Consider the following 20,731-nt stretch of genomic DNA (forward strand, 5'->3'; position numbering starts at 1 on the left):
ATAAGGACACATCTCTGTCTAGTCTGTGAGCTGGGAGCTGCTGATTTTGAGCTGTTGTAGGCTCTTGTTGGTTTTTATGTCTTTGGATTTGTGGGGGGGTTTGCTTCCTTTTTACTCTCCAGTTTTGTTAGGAAAAGCACCCTTAAAAATGAAAACCTGAGCACTCCACAAACTCTGTGTAGCTAGTTATCCTGATTTTTTTACTTTCATAATTATAATAGAGACAGGGAAAAGCCTGCAATGAGAAACTTCTGTGCTTGAAAGAAAACTGCATGATTTATAACAGATGTCAGCAATTTATAAATTCAAATTAGAGTAACATATAAATAGTGACTATATAGCACTTGGTTTTTTATTACTTTGTGTGTGACCTTTTTCAGAGTAGCAATTATTTTCCATTAGTTCAATTCAATTGGAAAAAACAATGCTTAATGGACTTTGAATCCTGGATCACTGGTGATAGAATTAGACAGTTCTCAGGTTTATGTAATTGCTGTCATATGCAGTTGCATAATTTGTCACACCAGCTTACTTCTGGTGGTCATTTACTAGCCATCTCTTCTGTGTTTCCCTTGAGCTGTGTGGTAAAACTATGATCCAGGGCTTCTGAGTGACCTGCGGAGCTTGTTTATGCCTCAACACTAAAGCATCTGCCTGTCTTTGACCAGTGAAAGTATAATCTAGTCCTGGGCCCTCTCCTTTGCTCAGGATCACAGGTACTTTAGCAACCTCCCATAACCTCCACTTTCCTGAATATTTGATGCCTGCTTTGTGTTCTTCCATGTCAGTTATGGTTCTGGCATAAATGCACACATTCTTTAATCCATTTGACAGGACCAAATTTAGAAGAGGGGAAGGAAGCAAAAGGACATAACCAAATGCAAAGTGACCTGTAGTGATGAAAGCAGGGCTTGCTGCAGGCAATATAGGGAAATGTGGTCCTGATAAATGATTAATCTTTATGACTAAAGAAAGGAAATAAACAACATGGGCTTAACTAACCTGTGGTACATGTTACACAAAAGCATGTTTATTTTCATATTTTCTTCATTCTGTAATTGTATTTCTTTGTCTACTCTGTCAGTAGTATCATATATTGCTGTATCTGAGGCAGACATCAAAGTCCCAGGTATATGCATTTGTGGGGGAGTTATAGGACTCTCAAATATTATGTGGAAAAAGATAATGAACTTTGGAGCAGTTTACCATCCACTACATCCCTTTGCCCAGCTCTTCTCCTTCCTCCTCTACTGGAAGTTTCTTTCCTTATTACAAATGTGTCAGAAACAAGGGTAGGCTGGTTTCCTCTGTATTTCATAGTACAGTATAACAGTATAAATTCCTTCATTAGCAAGCATATTTTCTTATGTTTGCTTTTTAGAGGCAATGGTATAGCAGAGAATCCTGGTGGCAAATATTACTTATTCAGCTGTCACAGGAAAATTCAAAGAAATCTGCCGGAGAGGGAGAAATGTGGGGGAGGTTTTCAAGAAATTTTCTATATATTGTGATACAGAAGGAAAAAAAAAGGCTGAATATATTCAACCTACAAAGTCAACAGTGTATACTCTTAATGTCGGTACTTTAATGTGTGAAGACCTTATGTATGGTTATTGAATAGGAATCGGCAAGAAATTCCTTTTGCACAAGGTGGCCCAATACCCAGAAATAACAAAAATTACGTTATCTATATCATTTATGGAAGTTCTTGTATCATTCTAGATTAAAACATCCAAAACTTGATGACTTACCCAGATAACTTACATAGGAGAAGTTTGTATTTGGCTTCTTTTAAGAAACTGAGTAAAGTTCTGTTCTCGTTTATGCTAGCTTGAGAAAGGAATCAGTTCAATGTTGCAACTGATATTGAGGCCCAATTTATTAGTTACTGACAGTATACAAAGACAGAGATGGTAGTTTAGATTGGTGGGTGAAAAAGCACCTTTATTTGCTCAGTAGCTGGAAACTCAGACTTGTGTGAAGCTCCTGGAAAAGTCCTGAGGATGAGCCCAACCTGAGGAAAGTTTAAGGCTATATCCCGCTGACTGGGAATTACTTAGGAGGTTCTTTTGGGGAAAAGGACTTGTCACAAATTAAACATGATATTCTCAACTTTACAGTACTTACCTCTCATTTAATATTGTACTTACATGTTAATAGTAGTTAGCACATAATAGTGTGGTTGGATGACAATATTCTGTTACCTTTTGACATGTAAGTTCAAATTTTCCTTTACCAGTTGTTACAGAGAATCTGATTCATTTATCAAGTTTATGCATCTGAGAGTTATTTGTCAAAGCTGATCTCACTCTGCATCATTTGGTTAAGGCTGATTGCACATGTCAGATAAGAAAGAATGGTAAATATTCTTTTTAAACGAGTAACATTGATTGGTGGCATTTTCTCTTTTACGTAGATTTATATGACCATGTTGTCCTGTCATCTAGGTTCAATAAAGGCCTGTTTTCAATCCCCACTGTACTAACATCAGCTAACACCACTGTACGTAACAGCTCTGAATTAATGTGATTTGTCAGTAGCAATAGGCCACAGTGATAACCAAAACACGCTGCTACATCTTATTCTGACTGATCTATGAAACACCATTCCCCATTTATTCTTTTGCACAACATAATAAATGGTCTCTGGGCTTCTACTTTCATGGCAGGTATTGAGCAGCTGAAACCTTCACTAATTTACACAATGGTTTATCTTTTTCCAGCTGATTTCAGGGGCAACTCAAGCAGCTGTACCATAAAACTTAATGAGTTCAAACATGCTAATGTGGCACACAACAGAACAAACAGTGCATGCTTTGCCATTAATATTAGTCACAATTAGAAGGTCATTGGGGCACTTACTGTACAAAACCACATGTGTTGTATTAGAATATAAAGAGAACGTTTTGCAGTACTCCAATGTCATAGATATATTCCAGCCATTTCCAGGAAAATGGGGTAGGAGAAAGATTATAGCTGTTGTTCTCATGAATATACTTAATTATGAGCCAGCCACCTGCACCATCTCTTCATATATCTGAAAGTTTCTATATTGACCCTGTTATTACCAGATGGTTTCATGTTCAGCGAAGATAATATTGTTGCATGGTAACTGTGTGAAGGAGGTATGTCAGATGGCCACAAGAGCAATTCCTCAGACCTTCAGCTTCCTTTCTGTTTCCTGTGGCTTCTCAAATATGAGCAGCATCTGGATTTCATGCTGTATAAATTGGTCTAGAGGTCCACTACCTGTGCCAACTTCTGAAGGGTGCCACAGGTGTGGAGGTACGTGTCTAGTTAAGTGAGTCTCTCTGTCAGATCAAGAGATAATGACATCCACTTCTTTAACATGATGAACATGAGATAGAAAGGGACAATAATGACACTGTAAACCAGCCATGTGATCAAGTCAGAAAAAGGGTTAAACGCCTGTGATAGATTCAATTGAGGGGGACAATATATACAACATAATTTATTTGACTTTAATTTTCCTCAAAGATTGTTCTGATCCAATTATCTACCAAAGGTAGATCTACCAAAGGTAGCATCTACTAGAAATAGGCACTTTATTTGCCATCTTACCATGGTAATTCTTCTGAGATGTATTTGTCACAACCTTTTATTTCTTGTCGATTTACATATTCACAGAGGTTCCTGGGGTGAAGTTGGGATAAATTGTCACTGCCATATGTGTGAAGTGAAAAGTATATGTCTGCACTCTTTATTTTTCACTTCTCAGTTAGATGTGTGCTTCCTTCATGCAAAAGAAAGAAAACCTTAAGAACACATGCTTGTCTGTCTTTCAAACTCTCTAGAATTAGCTTGTCATGAAATGTAAAACTAATGTGTGGTTGTAAAAACCACTGCCAGCATTTTCCTCACTAGTGGCTGATGGCTAAGTAGATTTAGAAATGAAAGGGGTTATTATAAAGTGATTACCGAATAGCTAGGTATGTCATTTTAAACAAGCAACTAAAATCTCTGTTGCAGATTCGGAATATAATCTTGTTTGTATCATTCGTACTTAAAATCTGATTTTGATTGTGGAGGAGTAGTCATGTAATATAGGTAATTTGACAGAAATATATCGAATGGTGTTTTTCTTTCATTTCGTATTTAAATGTATTAGAATTTAAATGACTCACCATTCAGAGTATACCTATAAAATGACAACATAAAGAAATATTAGATTCAATTTGCATTAGTTCAGATTTAAATTTTACTATAAAGTGAAAAGTTCATATCAGCTCTCATGAAAGAAAACATTTTATTGAAACTAACACTTAAAAAATACTGCCAACTTTAAAAGGATGTTATCAAAGATTAAAAATATGTTATTAGTGACTAGACCGATATATTATGCAACTCTGAATGTCAGTCTTTAGACACAGGGCTTATGGGATACGTGTAGCCCTGAGTTGGAGAACAAGAGATGAAAAAGTTAAAGAAACTGTCTCATGCAGCATTAAAGCACTCATTCATGTTTCTGTATCCAGTGCATTGCTAAAGCTTACATCCGATGCCTCATCTGCTTTCAAGCAACAGCTACACTTATTTTTTGTAAGCGGTGATCTGATGCCTTGGATGCTTATTGGAATGTGCTTTCAATGAATCTTCTGTAATTGGCTAAGTATTGTGGTTCTCTCCCAAGATTTCCTATATTTTTAGCTTGTGTTTCAGCTAGAAATATTAGAAAAAGCATTCTCCTAGTGATAAGCTGATATTAGTCCTTATGATCCTTCCTGGAAAAAGTAGACCTCTACTATATCTCACATTTGAATTTGAGGAGAAGTGAGTGAGGATTCAAGCTGGCTTATTTTAAGAACTTGGCCTGCTCATTTTACTGCTGTATGTATTTTATTGTTTTCTGAGCTCCCACTTTTTTGAACTAACCGGTTCTGAACACAAAATACAGAAAAACCTGTTGAGTGGTATGTTCTGATGGGTTAGAAATAAGACTGAGAATTAGGATTCCACGGCTTTTGCTGATGCTTTGTAGCCTTCAGGAGACCAGTCATTTCTTTTGAGCTTCAGTTTCTTTGTATATAAAGCAGGAGAAATGCTATTGTCATACTTCATACGGTTACGTAAGGTTTAACTACACAATACTTCCGAAGTATATGATAAAATAGAATCAGTAGAAGCATAATCTTGCATCTGGTTCCACACTGAAGAAAAACGGTATTAGCTATAATCTTACCAACAGCACAATAGATGGGGAGATGTTAGCTTTTCTGTTTTGCCCAGTAGACTGCTGGTATCTCTGGCAGGAAGAAGAGGCTGAATAGTAGTAAGTGAGAATCTTCTAGTTCTCAGACACTGGAAAGTGGTTTAGCTCAGAGACAGAAAACTATCTGTGATGGGGTTGCCCTGAGATGTGTTTTTTAATATTTAACTCTTGCAGTCTTGTCCCATTGACACCTTCTCTCCATTGTGGCACTGTAGATGCTGATCACGTTATTGAAGGTGCTGGGGGAAACGTATACAGGAAGCTTATTACTGCTTCTCAATGCTCTTAAGTCTGCAATAACTTGGAAGGGTGCAGAAGGTATCTCACAGGCTACAATTCAAAGTTAGCACCCTGGTAACTTTAGGGTACATACACCCTTCTGTTCATCTTCCTCCACTGTCATTTTGACTGTGGAAGACAAATGAGTATAATTAAAAGAATATAATTAAACAGAAGACAAGGGGGTTTTTTTAGTAATATAATTAAAAAGAAGCCATTTTTTCCAGGATTTGCTCAAAGGAAAACAGGCATAATCTAGTTTCCAGCATATTATAGCTATATGTATATATAACTGATTAGTCCTTCCTCTTATGAATTGCAGGTGACTATCATTCCAGTTTTGCTGTCTCCCTGGCTCTTTCTCTCATTAGCTCTGAAGCTCTGCAGGGCTTGCATCTCAACATTTTTTAGTGTCAGGGAATATGTTTAGAAGACTGATAGAAGTGCTGCTTTTCTGTGGGAGGCATCTGTTTTTGCAGAAGGAGGGACATGTTCTTTTGGAAATGCTATTAGCAAGTAACAGTGAAAAATTGTTAAGAATTTTAAATACCGTAATTTTCTTTAATTTAATACCATAATAAATACCATTAAAAAATACCATAGTAAGTTGAAATCTTTTCATATCTTCTGCGGTCATTTACTTTTACCTGAATAACCTTCATAACTATTGCTGTCAATTTCCATGGCTGCTCTGTGACAGGAATAGAGATATCCCAGACGAAACTAGCGTTTCAAGATTTTTACAAATTTATGGTTGTTCTTTGCTGCTTTTAACATTTTTGCTTGCTGCCACGACATGCTGTGTTCCTAGATAAGTAAGATGACCAACCTCTAACGTGCTGCTCTTTACTCCAAGAGTTGTTTCTGGATCTTTGACATCTTTATGCACGCTGGTAGCTTAGTCTTTGGTTTGACTGGACTCAGCAGAACAATGACATCAGCAACGTCTTACCAGGATTTTGATTTTGTTGATGAGTCATTTGTCCCTTTGTTTTTTTGTTTGCCTTCTCTTTGTTTGATTCCTTTCTTTTATAACCCAAATAATGTACAGTATAAAAAATCATGAGGGTAAAGTGCCCCTTTTCTTCCTCTAGTCCAAACTACAAAGCAGTTCTTTATATTAATAAATTTGACTGCTCCTTTGCATTTGAGATGCAGCTGTGTAAAACCAATGTGTTCCTATTAATCAAAATTAAAATGTGTTAAAAAGCAATCAAATTACACCACCCAGTATATTTCCCATTGTTTCTTTCCTCACTGAACTCTACAGTTCTTGGTAAATTGGAATTTGAAAAACCCTTTCTGTTACCAGATTTGATAAATCATGTGGTATTTTGAGCAAAGGAGAGTTCTTTTTGAACTTCAGTCTGATGTTGTTGAAGAATTTAGATGAAGAATAATTACAGTATAAAAATCAGTCCATCAAGTTGAATGTGATCTTTTACAAAACTGTCTGACCAAGTTTGCAAACAACCTCAGACTGTTTGCAGTAATATATATAGATTGAATATCAAATCAAATAAGGACAAGCCAAAAAAGTAAAATATTTTACCTATGTTTTTGTTTGGTGCTGACTGTAGATGTATACCGATCTCAAACCAAACATCGTTACTTTAATAGCAGCTGGCTCACAAGGCATATAGCCTGTTTCGCTATAGATGAAATGATATTTCATTACCTCATGATCTGTGCTCCTGAGGCATAACATAATATCTAGACTACTGAGGAGCAGAAGAGTATCTGTTTACCTGGAGAACTGTAGACTGACTAGAGAAGTCTGGCTTTATAACCTCTTCAGTGTGTGGTTTTACCAAGAAAGGAAAAACATGGATGAAGTATGGTGCGCACAGATCGCCATCGATAAAATTTTTTTAAGTGTTTAATATTTTAGTTTTCTGCAGGGAAAAGTGAATTTTCCATGTCACCTCCTCAACTGTTCTATTTCGGTTTTCCCTGGCAGGTGCTTCTGATTCAGTAAAGTGCACTGACAGCCTGATCACTTTTACCAGCGCTGGTGTACTCTTAGAACATGTGTTTGAGGTAAAACACGAGTAGTCTTGTTTGAAACAAAGCACGTGTCTTAAAATTGTCTGCTGAATTGGAAATAGCCCTGATTTATCATGTGGAATCAAGTCGAAAGTGTATATGTGCTTATGGTCTCCATCACTATAGTACGCAAGTTCCTAGTAGTGGATAATATATCTCAAATGATACAGTTTTCATCTTAAATTTGTGTATTTTCTTGTTCTGCTCATCCTTTGCTTCCTGTGGAAGGACAGTAGAGTCCAATCTGGAGTTTCAGTCACGACAGTTGTTACAGAGCTAAACTACACTAATAGTTTGCCTAGACAAGAAGTAAATTCTTCATTCCTATTGTTCAGATGTCTTCCAAATAATATCTAACACATACTACACAGTAACATAGCTACTGGAGTGTCATGGAGTGGCGGAAAATCACCATTCCTTCATCTCTTATTTCAGTGAGTCTGTGCAGTCTGTGGTGAAAAGACAAAACCTTCAGTCTGAGTTTTCAATCCTAAATCCAAGTTTTGATGATCAATGACAGGATGCTAAAAATACACCTAAATGTCTCTGTGATTCTGAAATTGAGTTTCTGAAAAAGCATTGTGCTTGTGGTAAGAGGTAAAGTGTGAAGTTCCAGAGAAATGAGCTGTGAATTGCAGCTGCAATGGAAATTGATCCTGTCTGTCAGTCTCTGCTCCATATTCTCAGGAAAACAGAGCAGAGCAGAGAAAGAGCCAAGATCACCGATTAAATGGGATGCTAAAGTGCCAGAGGCTAGAATCGGGCTTGCTGGTCCCTCAGGTCAGAACTGCAACTGTCAGACTTCACTGCTTGATACCCTGCTGAAGCTGGCAGAAGGAGAGCAGTATGAAAAATGCTGCAGGCGCCAGCAGGGGAATTAGTAAGAACTACCTGGCTAAGCTTCAGGCGTGACAGGCAGTGCGCTTCTTTGGGAGGAAAACCTCTTCTCTTATGAATCGGTAGGCCTTATTTTCCCCATTTGCCTCGTGATTTCTACCAGTGAAGCATAAGAAAATAGCTGAAATACTGGGGAACAACAGAAGCTCAGTTCATCTAGAGAACTGCAGAGTGAGTGGAGCGGTCTGGCTGTATAACCTCTCTGCAGGTGGGCCTTTACCATGTAAGGAGAAACAAAGATTCAGCAAATAGCTGTGGTGGTATAAGGTGTATATGTTGCATATAATATAACTGGTATGGCGTGTTATTCTCCTTATTCATCCTCTCCACCCATTCCCCCCCCCCCCCCAATGTTTTCAGTTGTGATTATCACTCTGAAATGAAGCTTCTTTATGTAGCTATCACGTACTTTACCTGATGCAAGGTAGTAACAGCAGACCATTGCTAGGATGACAGCCTTCGAGTACTGCATGGTTAGTGCAAGTCTCATGAGCACAGCCGCAGCATCGCTATAGAATGCTTGCTTAAAGTTCCACTTAAAGTTGGAACTTTACCATGGGAAAGGGTTAAAAAGATTCTATAGAAAATAAAATCAACTAAGTGAAGTCATCATGCTGTGGTAGTTAATTCAGCTTTCCCTTTTAAACCATAGTCATTAGCTGTCGTTCTTTTTGTGTGGCTTAACAGTTTTCTTTCCCCAAGTATCCTGCGTCCTTCACGATGAAGAGCACATACTTTCCAGTGTATTGGAACCAATGTGCTGTGATCTCAGAACCGTATCACATTAAATATTTCCTCTGGGGTATACAACAATACCTCCAGAGAAGCTCAGTGCTGACTTGATCAAATGGAAACTTGTTTTTCTTTTTTTTTTTTTTTTCTTTCCAATAACTGCTATTTTTCATGGCTGGTTTGAGCCACATGGTTTTTTTAATCCAAAAAATCCATTGTTACCTTATCTTTTTTTTCTAGTTAAAAGTAGACATTTTTATCTTCATCTCTTTCCTGCTTACTGTATGAATTAACTGAACCAATAATTGTCGTGTGCTTGAAACATATAGATCTGTTATGACTGAGGAACTGTATAGAGCAGATGAGCACCGATATCCTCAGGTCTGTAATGAAGTCATGTCTAATAAATGAAAGAAATATGGTATTGGAAAGAAAAATAAAGCAAATACAGTAGTGGTACTTCAGGAATTAGGTTTATTTAATGACAGAAATTAAATAAAACATTATCTATTCCACTAACCATGTCCAGTTTGAGAATTTAAAACAGAGGATGAGGATACAAAAAGGGGAAATACTTTGGAGTACAGGCCTGTATCTTCAGAGGCTCTTTCATGGACAAACCTCTTTGGAATATTCAACCTTACATTCTCAGTGGACATCCCCCATAAACCAGCAGTTATCCCACTTGGTGCATCATATAAGATCTTGCTTTATTTTTTCTTATCTATCTTTCTCCGCTGTGTCCCAGGGTTTGGGTTTTTTTTATATTCTACCTTTCCCTTTCCACTAAATGATGTAACTGACTGGTTGACACATTGACTGGTTTGCTTACCCCATGAAGGGATCATTAGGGCCCTATCAGTTGCATAACCTCTGAATGAATGGTAAGAAAAACAGGTGGAGCTGAATACTGATTCTATAGATGACAGAAACAAGTCAGGAACCAAAGCAACTAGGGTATTTGGCTTGTCTGATGAGCTTTATTCTGTGAATATCAACAAAAGCTATATTGTCTCCACCTTTTACAGTCTAATCTCTTTTTCCCCTTGTCTGTTTTGTTAGAAGTGAAAATTTATCTGTCATTCTCATAGCAATGAATTCAGGATTTAACTAGAGGGCTAACTTGTACTTTTTATTAAGGTAACATGACATGAGAGTATCTTCCTCCTGGGCAGAAATCTTGGATAGGTTTTCATCCAGTCTTTTTGTAAAGCCACTCAATTTCAGTTTTAAAATGCTATGAATTAGTTTTATGTCTCTAATAAAATGATTTCTTAGCTCTCCTGTGAATTTTCTGTTGTGCATACTATGGAACTAAGCAGGCTGTTCCATATTCTTGCAGATAGGAGCTTTGTTCAACTGCTTAATGCTGTATGTCACGGTCACCTCAATTTTGTTGATTTTCTAGTCCTATTTAGCCTATTCAGATAGCTTTACAGTTACACAATAGCCATCAAATGTCCTTTGTTATTCATAGTCTCACCTAAATGAAGAAATGCGTAGAAGCTGCTATGAAACCCCCCAAAAAAAGAAAAACTTCTTTTTCAGGAAATTTATGTCTGAATTATGCAGAAGTAAATGCTTAAGGAAGACATTAAACTTCTGGGGCTTACCAGTCTTTAAGGTTTGCTTCTTACTAATCTTTACTGTTGTAGCAATAGAAAATCTCAAACACCACAAACACCAGGATTCTTAGCTGAGGTGTCTGAGTGTGGAAGCAGGTAAATGTCTCTATAGTGATTTATCCTTGATGAGGACATTTTTACCAGTCAGTCTGGTCACTAGAAAGGAGACCAGGATTAGATCTGTTATTGATTTTGTTTTGCTTTGTCATTTTGTCACCAATTGGCAAATATTCTATATTAGTGATCAACACTGTTGGGTACTGGCAATTAATTAAAAAAAAAAAAAAAAAAGCAGCTGCAGGATTTGAAAGGGGGAAGAAATGTCCTGCTTTGTAGATGTTAGAGAGAACAAGCAATTTCTTAACACCTTTTCTTCAAGGAGTTAAGATGAATAACATCTTTGAACAAATATTTCAAGCATGCAAGGATTTTATTAAAAAGAAAAAAGATTAAATCCTGTGTAAATTGTTTAGAACATTCCTAGTGAAGACATGTTGATTAATAAACATGAAAGAGGGAAGATGCATATTAATTTGTTTACGTATAAGAGGCTTCTAGCTCATTAAAAGTCTTCTAAGCATTTAACTAGTGAAGCAGTGGATAAAACCAGACATTGTCTTTAATCTTGTTGAGGGCTCCAATATGAAAAAACCCAGATTATTGCTAAATATGGATAACGACAGTGTTTTGAAATTGTGCGATGTGTGTCAACTCAGTGGTTTTGCTTTAACGTGGTGGAAGTTTGGGTTCACTTTTCTATCTCAATTGCTGGGCCCAGTAGGACTGAAGAAAACTGAACTTCATCAACCACAATCTTTGGTTCCTGTGTATCAATAGCTAGAAGTTCTTGGGTCTGATTTTGCTAGATGTGATTTATGCCTGGTTATCAGCTGGGAGATCTCTAGGAAAGCACAGATGCAGTAGGGTATCAGCTAATGTGCCTCCTGCCTGTTTCTTTTGATTCTCTGCTAAATCACTACTACAAACTGAGGTATTTGCACTGTTTATTTTAGATGTGCTAAAAAAAAAAAAAAAAAAAAAGAAGAAAAGAAAGAGGCTATTAACAACTAGTTCATGGGAAAAGAACCCTATGGACTATTTTAAAGGAATTGGAATATTAATTTAATGTCCTAGTCAAATAGAGATTGAATAATTGCGTTCTATCTAACTTAAATGAAGAAGAAATAGCTGAAGAACCACCTAACACTTTTTCTCTGTATAAACAGTCCTGGGAGAAAATCACCATGTATTTGAAAGTTTTCCCTAAAATTGCCATTTCTTTTTAGATACCTGTTTTGTGAAGGTTTTTGCTCTAAAAGTGTTAACATAAATTACTTTGTAAAAAAAAATGGACATATTTCTGGTATTTTGTTTGCTTCTCATTTTTCATCAAAGACACTTCTCCTCACTGTGTTTTTTTCTTGATTTCTCAGAGATCTATGCTTTTACTGTCATTTGCACTATGAGAGGTAAAGCAATGCACTTCTGCTTATATGTCATATTTATAGAACTGTATAACTTCATCTTACTCATAATATGAATAAATAATCATACCAGGGTTATGTTGCTAATTTTGCAGATCCAATGCGTGGGCCACGAAAGCTAGAGGTTGTGGAGATCAAATCTAGACAAATCACTATTTGCTGGGAACCATTTGGATATAATGTCACACGTTGCCATCGATACAACCTCACAGTCCATTACCGTTACCAGGCTGGAGGACAAGAGCAAGTGAGAGAAGAAGTAAGCTGGGATACAGAAAGTCCTCATCCACAACACACAATTACTAATCTATCACCATACACAAATGTCAGCATCAAATTAGTACTAATGAATCCTGAAGGACGGAAAGAAAGCCAAGAACTTGTAGTACAAACTGATGAAGATGGTGAGTTTTTGTATTTACATATATGTATACATTGTACATTCATACTACCTGATTGTTAATGCACTTTTCTTTCTATGTAAGTGCATGTTCTACTTTCACTAAAATCTGTAACAAATTTTCCACCAACTTACCAATTTTAAGGAAGTAAAGGGTCCATTAAAAGTGTCACAATGATCTTTTACATAACCTATAACATCACACACCATTTAATCATTTCTTCATTGAACTCATAACTTGTGCTTGAACTTTGTTCTGCCTCTTAAAATTTCCATTATCAGTTTGAAGAAATTTCAGGTGATTGTCCACAGTATCCTCATGTAAGCTTTTATGTTGAGTGATATGCTCAACATTAAATATTCATTCTTGATGTGCTGTTTCAATTTCTCTAACTTTGGCTTTCCAGCCACTGGACACTGTTAGTTGCTTATTCAGATGATATATTCCATATGCGGACATTGAAATATATAGATACTCCCTTTCTTTCAGTAATTTTCAGCTAACATTCAGATCTTTTTTTATTTTGAGCAATAATGTAATTTGTGAGTGTCTTTTATGAAGCATGGATGGCAGAATTCACTATTGTTTCTTTGTAATGCTCTAAAAATATTGCATGAAAAGGTTATATCATCCTCCTAAATTCTCTGTGATGTTATTGTGATTATACATGCAGAGAGTTTACTGGAGCTCTGTTAACTACGATACCAAAATGGGACTTCCTTGTTGAACTGGTCATGCACCAGGATCAGTTTCACCTTTCCAGAACACTCTGTGCTGAGGTATAGCCACTTAGTGCCCTCTACAACTGTATTGTAGTTTTTCTGACCTTGCCTTTAGCCATTTAAAAATGCATACTCTTCAAAGAAACGTTATCAAATGACTGGCATTGCCTTACATGACAGATCTGTCCTCCTCCCATTTCTGTCATCTGCAATCTGACCAGGCTTTTTATTTTCTTCCAGATCAATGATATATTTACTGCAAACATGTTGGAAAGATTTCTAGAAAAAATGTCAGCAATGATGAGTTCCTCTCATAATAAATACTTGAAGTCTGTCATTTAAACGTAATCATTTAAATAATTTAATATATGCCCTATTGGTTTTTTGTAGTACTAATTTCTAATCAAAATATATGAAGGAATAAATGAAACAATTTAGGAGTGTGTAGTTGCTAATGCAACAGATTTGACAAAGCATAGCTAACAAAAAAATTGTTTCATTAGAATTAATTTTGCTGTCATCCTGTAATTTCAATTCAGTTCAATTGTAGGATGACAAAGCTAAAGACCTTATTGTTATCTGAGCTGTTTATGTATTTTCTCTAAAATTTTTCATAGTGTTTTCTCATTCTTAGCCCTCTGAAACTTTATATTATTCCAAGACCTATTAAAAACCAGCATCAGTGTTTGAGAAAATACCTTGGACAAAAACAACTTTTTGCTATGCTGTACACTTCCAGTTAGGTACATAAATCTCAGTATAACACAACAGAGTATAGTGACCCAAATAATCATAATTTTCTGAATCACAGAGTCATGTAGGTTGCAAGAGATCTCCATAGCTCATTTAGTCCAACCTTTTGCTCAGAGCAGATCAAGTGAGAGCAGATTGCTCAAGGTCTTTTAAAGTTGAGTTTTGAGTATCTCCAAAGATGGATATCCCACAACCTCTCTAGGTAACCTCTGCCAGTGTTTGACCACCGTCATGGCATAAGTACTTGGAGTTTGTGGCCTTCAGATAATTTCAGAGGGTTACCACAGTGTTTTGCTACACTACCAACTTATTTACATTATATTTAATTCCTCTCCCTTTACACATGACTCAAAATGAGTTTTGCCAGTTCTCTCCCACTTGAAAGAAAGTTTTAGTGCCCAGATTTAAGGTTGCCCTAAAGTTGTAATCTTACTGGTGCATACAGGACTGGTAAACCAGTTCAGAAACCATCACCTGTGTCCTTGGAACTTCCCCTTGGTAGAGCAATGGACTCTGCAGAGAGGTATGGAGAGGTGATTATGAAGTCTTGAACCATGTAAACTCCCAGACCAACAGCATGGATCAGTAGGAGAAGGATAGTGCTCTACCAAACTAGCGATGGGAAGGAGTCACCAGATGTCTTGCTTGCAGATCCTCCTATTTTTTAACCATTCGGGTAAATCTCAGTAAGATGTCTGAGAAGTTATTTCAACCACTGCAGCAAGTAGTTTCCACCTTCTTTCTCTAGCATGTAGAAAATGTTAAGTGTATCTTCCTACTGTATTTTCACATAACAGTTTGCGGAAAAGTGCTAAGCCATCAATTCCTGTTGCTTCACAACAGTCCTGTGTGCATTTCAGGATTTTCTTTTAACATTCCATTGCAAGTGTTGTTACAAATATAAAACTATAGCTACATGCCCATGTGCTGTTTACACATCTTCTCTGAAAACTGCGTTGAGGTTGGGATAAGGTAATCTTTGCAGAACAAACAGGAGAAGAAGGAGATACCTGACAGTAGTTGACATACCTTTTATCAGAACCTTCTGACATGCCTGATTCTTCAGTGGTCATTCTCATAAATTAAGAGACTTTAAGAAAAATGAATAACGTCAGATTTTCAGTTTGGCTGCTTCATAATTTCCTTATGTTCACCCTGTTACAGGTCATCAGGCCTCGTATCACACTTCTATGCAACGTGGCTCATCTTTCCAAGCTAACCATTTTAGTTCAGTCTGTTGAAACTATACCTTGTTACTTCAGTATGTGTCCGTTTCATATATGAATGTTTAATATGTTTTTCTCTATGGAACAGTAACACTATTGATAAGTGAGTATCACAAGTAGATTTTATTTACAAGAATTTGCATTTGAGATTGCCTAATTCCTTATGAAAAGCTGATTTGTCCTTTCATCAATAGTGTTTTACAGGGAAAGTGCAATGCTCACTAATTCCTTCTTATACTGAATGTGACACATAAGTTGCTTTATTGGCACTATCTTGTTAAATAAATCATTCTCCTCCTGAGCTACCCTGGCCTTTGCTTCAGTGTTGAGAAAATAATAAGGGGATGGTTTTCATGTCTCAACAGTGCAAGTATTAAGCAGAGTGTCTCCTTCTGAAATTTTTCTCAAAACAACATTTTTTCCTTTTTTTATCCTAGTCCCGAGTGCTGTGCCACTTGAATCCATTCAAGGGAGTACCTTTGAAGAGAAGATTTTTCTTCAATGGAGAGAGCCAGCGCAAACATATGGTGTGATTACTTTGTATGAGGTACCTAGCATTTTGCCACGTTTTAATTTTCATTTGCAGTTTGATTTTCAAAAGGGCATAATTGGTAAGAAAATTTTTTTCCAGTTTATGTAAAATTATTCTTCTTCTTGAAGATAGTAGCACCTACAAAGTAATAAAATCAAATATACAATGTAGGAGTGAATTATGCAGGACCCAAAATGTCCCTGGGTTATCAGCTTTAAGAAAACTGCTATTTTTAGAACCATGTGATAGAGTATTCTATCTAGTAATGTGGATCAAATATTTAAAAGATTGAAAGACAGATCTTAGTGAATTTTTAAAAAATAGGAGACATGAAACAGTGGTGACAGTCAACATCACATTTAGATAAGACTCATAACAGGAAGCCTACTGTAATAAAAACAAGCAGGCATAATTTTAAAAAAATCTAACATTTTACAAATGCAAATTCAACAAAATTGTATGTTGTTAGATGTCTAAAAATCGCTGCTTTTTCTCATGTGGAACCTCTGCCTGAATACCTTTTAGAAAAATTGACAAAAGACTGCAGAGATTAAGCTGTCAGACAGTAATCACTGTTAAGCTTCTTACCTGACCTTACTACAAAATCGGTATTGAAATGCTTTGTTTAAAAAAAAAACACCGAAATGAGAGACGATGTAAAAGAAAAGTTAAATGGAATGGTAACCTGTTGATACTGTTTTGAAAACTATTTTATTGTAAGAGGATAAAATGTTATGAAAAAGTATGAATTGATTTTTTAGAAAGCTATTTTCTAGCTAGCTCAACAGTTGCCTGTCTTCAGGGATCAGAATGTTTTAGTTAATATATTAATGTTTTTACTTGATGTTAGGCTTTATGTACATAGAAACACACAGTGGTGAATCATCTTTCTACTTAGGAACATGTATGCATGTCTCATTATATTGCTGAGGCATATATGCACTGTATACATGCAGTTCATTCTTAAATGTATATATATACACATAACTCCATCAGCTCTAATGGGAGTATTCAGAGATGGAGAAGAATATCTTGGCGAGAATTTCTGAGGTAGTCATGACTGCGCAGGTCTGAACATCAAAAGTATTCTAGCAGTAAAGAGAATATTGAAAAGAAAATTAAATACTGCTATCTCCTTGCACTATCTAATACACCCCAAAGCACAGACAGAGGGAGCCAGGCAATCAGTTAAATCAGAAATTTGATTTAATTAATTTTTAAGTAAAAGGTACCAACTGACTGATGCAACCATCCCATCCCTTGTTTTAAAGATGCCAACCCAGTCCAGTCAAGTGGCTGATTATGAACACACATCTAGTTGCTGAAAGCTTGTTTGTCAATACTTTTTCTGCCCTGATATTTTCTTACAAGCCTAAAATGTATCACAAAGCTTTAATAAATATCACTGGTAAACTACCTGGAGGTGAGCAAATATACACAGTGAATCACAGGGACATCTTACCTAATTTAAATGTGTACTTCAGGTGAAATATAAAAGTATACTTCAGGTATATTTTAGGTAATTGAAGTAGCTCACAGGATAAGAACCAGACAAATTAGATGAAATTTAGGTACCTATGTTTTATAGGTTGATTTAGACTATCCATGATGTCTCAGTAACCACGTCTCTAGCTGATTGTTTTACTGTCTGGATAATGCATCCAGCACAGCGCCAGATCATCCAAGCTTGAGAAGTGAGGTGTCTAGCTCCTGCCTACACCTTGTGGCAAGCCAGAGCTTAGCCAGAGAATCATCTAGGCCTTGGCTGTGTGTACATCAACAATTCTCATCTAAAAAGCATAGCCACTAAAGGTACTCTTATACAAAACGTATGGCGTATTTGGTATGTTCAGAGAATGGCCTAGCCGATGAGTGCTAACCTAGTAAGAGGGAAGCCTGGGTAGGGGATGTTTCAGCCTGAGGGATTCCCCAGTTCATGATAACCTGCCTGCAGGGCAGTGACTCAGGTGAATGCTCCTTCCATTCACCTGTCACCCGCCACTGGGCTATACGCAGCCAGAGGTGAAAGTATTGTAGTGCCAGGAGGAGGAACACAGCTACGAAAGTGCCAGGTACTTTAGAGCTGAAGACACGCGGTCGGGTGAAGCAAAATTGCAAGTATGTAAGCCTGAGTCAGACCTAGGAGCAAGGTTGCTCTTTCCAGGGCAGGCTCTTCAGCTGGTAGCTTTTTTTTATAGGAGCAGCCTTAAGACTACAGCAGCAGACACCTTTGAGCAGGAGGTCCCAGGATCTTGATCCCAGCAGGTAGATGAACTTAATATGCAGTCCTGAGTCTGCATCTCTGCTCCCAGAGAGAAAGCTCCATCTTGTCTCCACGTCTAACATTTCTTACTCTGGTACCTAACTTTCTAGGATGTTAAAAATCTCATAATTTACTCTGTTTTCTGGGGCCAAGCACTTGTTTTTAGTGCCTGAAGGAGACAATCTTCTAATTGTGGGAAAAACTGTGTGTTGAGGTATCAAGTATTAAAGCATTAATTGCTATTGTGAAATTAAGTACAAATCCATTTTTTTAACCAATATTTAAAGGAAAAATCCTTTAGATTAAGAAATGTCATAACGACAAATTACATCCTTTTACTCCTGTATCACCAGTACGTGTCCACAGTTGTAGGAATAAAGGGATTAGTCCTTTGGGCAATGTTTTATCTAAATTTGATAAAACTAGTCAACATCCAGTGAGAAAATTCGCCTCATGCCCTTTTTTTCATCACTGCAAAGCTGTGCTGGCGTTAGCAATGGTGGACATAAGAATTTTTTTTTTTTTTTTTTTTGAAGTACAAACAGTCTTACGAGTGAAATACAGAAATGGAGAAAGTTTGTTTTAACCAGGCAAACCACTTTTTTTCATGTGTTCTAAATAATCCATGGAAGAACTTACTTCATTATGGAATATCAGCCACTTAGCTGTCTAATAACTAAACACAGCAAAAAATTTATAAGAATCTAACATAGACTGCAGAGTCTCCAATAGCCTGGTATTATTTTGAATAAAATTTAAGTGAGGTTTTGCAAAATCCAGTTAAGAACCATAGAAATATAGAAAACAGAGCTGCAAGAAGTTCACATATCTGCTGCAAAACAGGATCATCTATATATAAAACATAGATGCAATGTAGTTGTCAATCTTGTCTTTTAAAATCTCCAGAAAATGTTATGACCCACTGTCCCACAAGTAGACATAACATTTCCCATCAGAAAGAGAGATTCTTTTGGGCAATATGTAACCTTAATTTCTTTATGATAAAAGTTCATATATTTGGTAGTGTAATCTTCTTCTGTTATAATTAGGAGGGTTAGTTGAGCGGATTTTAATGCACTTTCAGTTCAGTTTATGGATGAGGAGTCTTAGAGGATCTGCCTGTATCTACCAAGATAATGTTGGGGTTTTCTAGATGTTATCAAAGTTTTTATTACTAATTTTCAGCACTTTATTGATGTTATATTAGATGGGTCATATAAAAATCAATTTTCATTAAGTCAGAGGTTTTAGGAAAATGCAAGTGTTTAAGGTATGCAATGCCAACGCTTAGATGTTTCTGTGTATCATTTTATGGTCTTCTTAATTATAATTATATCGAATATATATAGCAAAAAGAATGTCAATTATAATTTTATATAATAAGAGTGTTGAAATTATTCGCATACAAATGAAACTTTAAAAGTAAAAAGGAGGGATGAATCACTTTTACTTTTTAATTTTTTAATGGATTTCTTATTTTTAAATTCTCATTACAGTGCATGGAAATTAGTAATTAATAGAAGAAATCTGGATCATGTTTTACTGTGAACTTATATTAATGTTTCTATTGAAAACTAAAAATACTGTTTGAATCAAAGAAGTAACTGAGGGTACAGTATACATTCTGCATATATTACTTAACATTTTATCTCTCCCTTCCTCCAAATGAGAATCTGACCTAGGTACAATCTAATAACCTGAAAAATTCCAAATTAGCAATTACAATAGTTAAACTTCAGACTAAAATATAAGCTTTATCCACTTTCTGAAAAATTTGCCTTAAGCTGCCCTTATCGTTTTTTACAGATAATCTTATTCAGAGCAAAGTGTAATTATAGTGAAGTCAGCTGGAAATGGGGTCTATACCTTCTGTTATTCACTTACCTGTTTTACCTGGTTGTTTTGGTTTTGTTGTTGTTGCTGCTCAAAACCAACAGTAACATGAATCCAAAAAATGACACTGTTAAAGCCAGCATCTTGAAAGAATTAATGTAAGCCTGAACCCATCCTTTAGAGTTGTAATCTAGCTGCCTCTAAGTCTCTCTATCTATAAAAGTAATAACTCATACCAGTTACGGCTGAGTTTCTGTGTCCCTTTGTGGGATTCAGGATTTGAAGAGTATAAGAGTAAGATAGCTTATCATAAAATGTCTGACAGCGCATACATCAGGAGGGTTTACTGGATAAAGATGCAATCTCTGTCCATCTGCTCAAGGCAGTTTATAACTTTCTTATTCTTTTGCAGATCACCTACAAAGCAGTCAGTTCCTTTGACCCAGAAATAGATTTATCCAATCAAAGTGGACGAGTCTCAAAGCTAGGAAATGAAACACACTATCTCTTTTTTGGACTGTATCCTGGCACTACCTACTCCTTTACCATCAGAGCCAGCACAGCTAAAGGCTTTGGACCTCCAATCACAAATCAGTTCACCACTAAAATATCAGGTACTCGATTAAAGAATATTGTTGTTTGCTTATAATGACATGAGTAATTCTTTTGTTGCTTACTTCTTCTTTGGAATTTAACAAGCGGTAAATTG

At 36.3% G+C, this 20,731-nt stretch overlaps 1 protein-coding gene across 10 annotated transcripts in view; it reads left to right on the plus strand.

Annotated features, from left to right (window-relative positions):
- Positions 1 to 20,731, plus strand: part of PTPRM (protein tyrosine phosphatase receptor type M) — a 500,090-nt gene that overhangs the window by 250,958 nt on the left and 228,401 nt on the right. For all 10 annotated transcript variants that reach the window (XM_074899184.1, XM_074899185.1, XM_074899190.1 and 7 more), the window contains exons 8-10: positions 12,388 to 12,696; positions 15,832 to 15,941; positions 20,435 to 20,636. In XM_074899184.1, coding sequence (XP_074755285.1) covers positions 12,388 to 12,696; positions 15,832 to 15,941; positions 20,435 to 20,636 — 621 coding nt within the window. The remainder of the gene's footprint in view (positions 1 to 12,387; positions 12,697 to 15,831; positions 15,942 to 20,434; positions 20,637 to 20,731) is intronic.

The sequence above is a fragment of the Athene noctua genome, chromosome 2 (assembly GCF_965140245.1).
Source record: "Athene noctua chromosome 2, bAthNoc1.hap1.1, whole genome shotgun sequence".
Lineage (NCBI taxonomy): Eukaryota > Metazoa > Chordata > Aves > Strigiformes > Strigidae > Athene > Athene noctua.